This window comes from Myotis davidii, unplaced genomic scaffold (genome assembly GCF_000327345.1).
Source record: "Myotis davidii unplaced genomic scaffold, ASM32734v1 scaffold116, whole genome shotgun sequence".
Lineage (NCBI taxonomy): Eukaryota > Metazoa > Chordata > Mammalia > Chiroptera > Vespertilionidae > Myotis > Myotis davidii.
Window position 1 is genome coordinate 2,626,096 of NW_006290632.1, and position 5,379 is coordinate 2,631,474.

General features: G+C 38.1%; 1 protein-coding gene across 1 annotated transcript in view; it reads right to left on the bottom strand.

Annotated features, from left to right (window-relative positions):
- Positions 1-5,379, bottom strand: part of EAPP (E2F-associated phosphoprotein) — a 16,380-nt gene that overhangs the window by 2,375 nt on the left and 8,626 nt on the right. The window contains 2 exon segments of the mRNA XM_015563844.1: positions 3,310-3,423; positions 5,018-5,135. Of these exon segments, the coding sequence (XP_015419330.1) occupies positions 3,310-3,423; positions 5,018-5,135 (232 nt within the window).

Here is a 5,379-nt window from a genome sequence, read left to right on the forward strand (position 1 = left end):
ATTTTGATTAATAGAATGAAGGGGGGGGGGACGGACAAAACTTAATCATCTCAAATGATGCAGAAAATTTGATAAAATTCAACATGCTTTCATGATAAAAACACCCAATAAGCCCTGGCCAATTTGGCTCAGTTGTTAGAGAGTTGGCCCACAGACCAAAGGGTCGAGGATTCAATTCTCCAACAAGGGCATATATCTTGGTTGTGGGTTCCGGCCAGGTCAGGGCGTGTGCAGGAGGCAACCAATCAACGTGTCTCTCTCACATCAATGTTGCTCTCTCTCTCCCCTCTCTTCCACTCTGACTGAAAATCAAATGGAAAAAATATCCTCAGGTGAGGATTATAAAACAATAAATAAAATAAAATACCCAACAAGCTAGGATTAGAAGAAAATGTCCTCAATAAAATAAATACCACGTATGAAAAACCCATAACTAGCATCATACTCACTGATGAAAGACTGAAAACTTTTCCTCTAAGATCAGAAAAAAGACAGAAATACCTGCTTCCACCACTTCTATTCAACATAGTATTGGAAATTATAATCAGAGCAATTTGGTAAGAAAAATAAAATAAAAGGTATACAAAGGAAGACGTAAAGTTATCTTTGTTCACAGATGACATGATCTTATATGTAGAAAACTCTAGATTACACGGAAAAAGTATAAGTGCTAATAAACTAAGTCAGCAGAGCTGTAGGGTACAAAATCAACATGCAAAAGTTTGCTGCATTTCTGCACACCAGCAATGAACAATCCCAAAAGGAAAGTAAAACAGAGATTATCAGAGGCTGGGGTAGGGCGGGTGAAGAATGGGAAATTATTGTTTAATGGCTACACAGTTTCTGTTTGGAATGACGAAAATCTTCTGGAAATAAATAGTGGTGATAGCTGCACAATATTGTGATTGTAGTTAATAATAATTAAAATGGAAAACAAGGTAAGAGTGGACACTGTCACCACTCCTAACCAACATAGTAGTGAAAGTCCAAGCCAGAGCAATCAGGCAAGAAAAAGAAATAAAAGGTATCCAAATAAGAAAGGAAGAAGTGCCGAAACTGGTTTGGCTCAGTGGATAGAGTGTCGCCCTGTGGACTGAAGGGTCCCGGGTTCGATTCCGGTCAAGGGCATGTGCCTGGGTTGCGGGCACATCCCCAGTGGGAGATGTGCAGGAGGCAGCCCCCTGATTGCTTCCAGGTTTTGGCTATTCCGCTCTTTCCTTCTCTCTCTCTCTCTCTCTCTCTCTCTCTCTCTCCCTTCCTCTCTGTAAAAAATCAATAAAATATATTTTAAAAAAAAAGAAAGGAAGAAGTGAAATTGTCTCTGTTTGCAGATGACATAATCATATATATATAAAAAAACCCTAAAGACTCCATTAAAAAAAACATTAGAATAAACAAATTCAGTAAAGTTGCAGAATACAAAATTAATATACAAAACTCTGTTGTGTTTCTATATACTAACAACTATCTGAAAAAAAAATTAAGAAAACAATCCTATTCACAATAATAGCATCAAAAATAACAAAATACTTAGGAATAAATTTAACCAAGGAGGTGAAAAAATCTATACACTGAAAACTCTAAGACATTGATGAAAGAAATTGAAAAAAAAACACAAATAAATTGAAAGATATCCTGTGTTCAGAGATTGAAAGAATTAATATTGTTAAAATATCCATACTACCCAAAGCCATCTATAGGTTCAATGCAATCCCTATCAAAATTCCAATGGCGTTTTTCACAGTAACAGAAAAAACCATCCTAAAATTTATATGGAACCACGAAAGACTCTGAATTGTCAAAGTCATCTTGAAAAAGAAGAACAAAGCTGGCCCTAGCCGGTTTGGCTAAATGGATAGAGCGTTGGCCTGCAGACTGAAAGGTCCCAGGTTAGATTCTGGTCAATGGCACACGACTAGGTTGTGGCTCAATCCCCAGGAGAGGGCATGCAGTAGGCAGCCAAACAATGATTCTCTCTCATCACTGATGTTTCTATCTCTCTCTCCTTCTCCTTTCCTCCCTGAAATCAATAAAAATATTTTTTTTAAAAAAGAGCAAAGCTGGAAGCATCACACTTCCTAATTTCAAAGCTAGAGTATAGAAATGGCATAAACAGTATGGGAATGGCATAAAAATAGATCCATAGATCAACAGAACAGAATCAAGTGAGAGCCCAGAAATAAAGCCACAATATATAACCAATATTTGACAAGGAAGCCGAGAATATTCAATATGGAAAATATAAGTCTCTTCAATAAACACTATTGGAAAAAGTGAATGTTCACATGCAAATGAATAAAACTGTACCGCTATTATACACCACTCACAAAAATTAATTTTAAATGGATTAAAGACTTAAATATAAGGCCTGAAATTGTAAAACTCCTAGAACAGCGGTTCACAACCTGTGGGTCACGACTCCTTTGGTCGTCGAACGACCCTTTCACAGAGGTCGCCTAAGACCATCCTGCATATCGGATATTTACATTACGATTCATAACAGTAGCAACATTACAGTTATGAAGTAGCAACGAAAATAATTTTATGGTTGGGTCACAACATGAGGAACTGTCTTTAAAGGGTCAGAAGGTTGAGAACCACTGTCCTAGAAGAAAATCGGAAAAGCTCCTTAACCTTTATCTTGGAAATGTTTTTTTGTGTTTGTTTGTTTGTTTTTTTAATATATTTTATTGATTTTTTACAGAGAGGAAGGGAGAAGGATAGAGAATCAGAAACATCGATGAGAGAGAAACATTGATCAGCTGCTTCCTGCACATCCCCTGCTGGGGATGTGCCCGCAACCAAGGTACACGCCCTTGACCGGAATTAAACCCGGGACCCTTGAGTCCACAAGCTGATGCCCTATCCACTGAGCCAAACCAGTCAGGGCGGAAATGTTTTTTTAATATAACAGCAAAAGCACAAGCAATAAAAGCGAAAATAAACAAGCAGGCTACATAAAACTAAAAAGCTTCTGCATAGCAAAGAAACAATCAACAAAATAAAAAGATAACCTACAAAATAGGAGAAAATATTTGCAAGTCATATATTATCTGATAAGGGGTTATAGTAAAAATATACAAGGAACTCATACAACTCAATAGTAAAAGAACAGCCTTAGCTGGTTTGGCTCAGTGGATAGAACATCAGCCTACAGACTGAAGGGTCCCGGGTTTGATTATGGTCAAGGGCACAAGCCCAGAATTCCTAACTACCTCAAAAGTCTACTTCAGATTTTTAAAAAGACCCACCAAGTTTTGTTCTTATTGTTTTGTGCATATGTGCATATTGTTAGCCTTTATCTGTTACCTTTGACAATCAAGACACAGTGTGGTCATGCAGGCAGGGCAATTCAAGACGGCATCACTATTTGGAACAGGCTGTTGTTGTTGGCGTGGCCTCTGTATTCCAAAACCATGGTATCTTGAACAGAAAATGAAAGTAGAGGGAAGACACATTAAAACCAGAACTTGATTTCTAATGCTACTCTCCAATAAAAGTAATCAGTATTCCTCAGAAAATTGGTTAATTCTAGGAATGGGGCATACAAGATGAACCTGAAGCATCTTGTAGTGCCAGAAAGTAAGGAAGTGCTAAGAAAAAAAAAGAAAAATCCGCCCAGCCAGCCTGGCTCTGTGGCTGAGAGTCAACCTATGAACCAGGAGGTCATGGTTTGATTCCCAGTCAGGGCATGTGCCTGGATTTTGGGCTTGATCCCTAGTGTGGGGCATGCAGGAGGCCGCCGATCAATGAGCATCTCTCATCATTGATGTTTCTATATCTCACTCCCTCTCCCTTCCTCTTGAAATCAATAAAAATATATTTTTTTTAAAAAAGAAAAGACCAATGGACATAAGACACGGGGGAATAGGGGAGGCTAGGGGACTGTCTAGGGCGGGGGGAAAAAATGGACACATATGTAATACCCTTAGTCATACTTTAAGCAATTAAAAAAAAAAGTTAGCATTAAAAAAAAAGAAAAGAAAAGAAAAACTCAATGCAGTAGGTATGTCTAAGGAGCACAGGAGCCAACTGAAAGCACTCCCAATGGCCAAAACTAAAGCAATTAGATTAAAAAAAAAAGTAGTATTGGATTTTAACCCAAAGTATAAGTTTTCGTGAGTCCATGCTGATGTAAATGACTGAATACATAAATGAGGAAGAACAGACAAATCTCCCATACAGAAGAATTACAAATAACTTATGAAGATACTCTCCCTCATAACTCACTACTCCTTAAGTCTGGGCTGCACGTAGTGACTTCCTTCCAAAAACCACAGTAGATTTAAATTGTGTCTATATATTTATTCATTTTGGTTCTTTCTTTTTTAATATATATTTTTTTATTTCAGAGAAGAAAGGAGAGGGAAAGGGAGATAGAAACATCAATGATGAGAGAGAATCACTGATCAGCTGCCTCCAGCATGCCCCCCACACTGGAGATCAAGCCCACAACCCAGGCACATGCCCTTGATCGGAATCAAACCCACGACCCTTCAGTCTGCAGGCCAACGCTCTATCCACCGAGCCAAGCCAGCCAGGGCCATTTTTGGTTCTTGAATGAAGAGACTGACTAGAACAGTTTGAATTCAAAAGTTCTTTTAAAAATCAACTTTCTGCGCTGACCAGTTTGGCTCAGTGGCTAGAGTCGGCCTGTGGACTGAAGAGTCCCAGGTTCGATTCCGGTGAAGGGCATATACCTTGATTGCAGGCACATCCCCAGTAGGGAGTATGCAGGAGGTAGATGATCCATGTTTCTCTCTCATGGATGTTTCTAACTCTCTATCCCTCTCCCTTCCTCTCTGTAAAAAAATCAATAAAATGTATATTTTTTTTAAAAATCAACTTTCTGACTGAAATTTGCTTTATTTTCAAAATCAAGTATTCAGCAGTTTGTTCTCAAATTTCTTTATGTACATCTATATAAGCATACATATACATTCAAAATGTGAATATAGTGAGATTATCTTTTAATCATTTTCTCTAAAGATTCTAAATATTAAATTTAAGTTCTTACCCTCTTCTCCGTGCATCAACCCAGGCCTGATCTCTGTTATCTTTTTCAGGATCATACAGTAATTCATCATTTGTTAGAATCCTGTGTCATTTCTTCTTTTTTCTCTTGGTCACCTGTGCTAATTTCAAAAATGTTAAGGATATGGCTAAGTAGCATGTCTAAAGTTCACACTTTTTTTTTAAATCCTCAACTGAGGATATTTTTTCCATTGATTTCTAAAGAGAGTGGAATGGAGAGAGAAAGGGAGAGGGGAAAGAGAGAAAGAGAAACATCAATTAGAGCAGCGGTTCTCAACCTGTGGGTCGCGACCACTTTGGTGGTTGAACGACTCTTTCACAGGGGTCACCTAAGACCACGCTGCA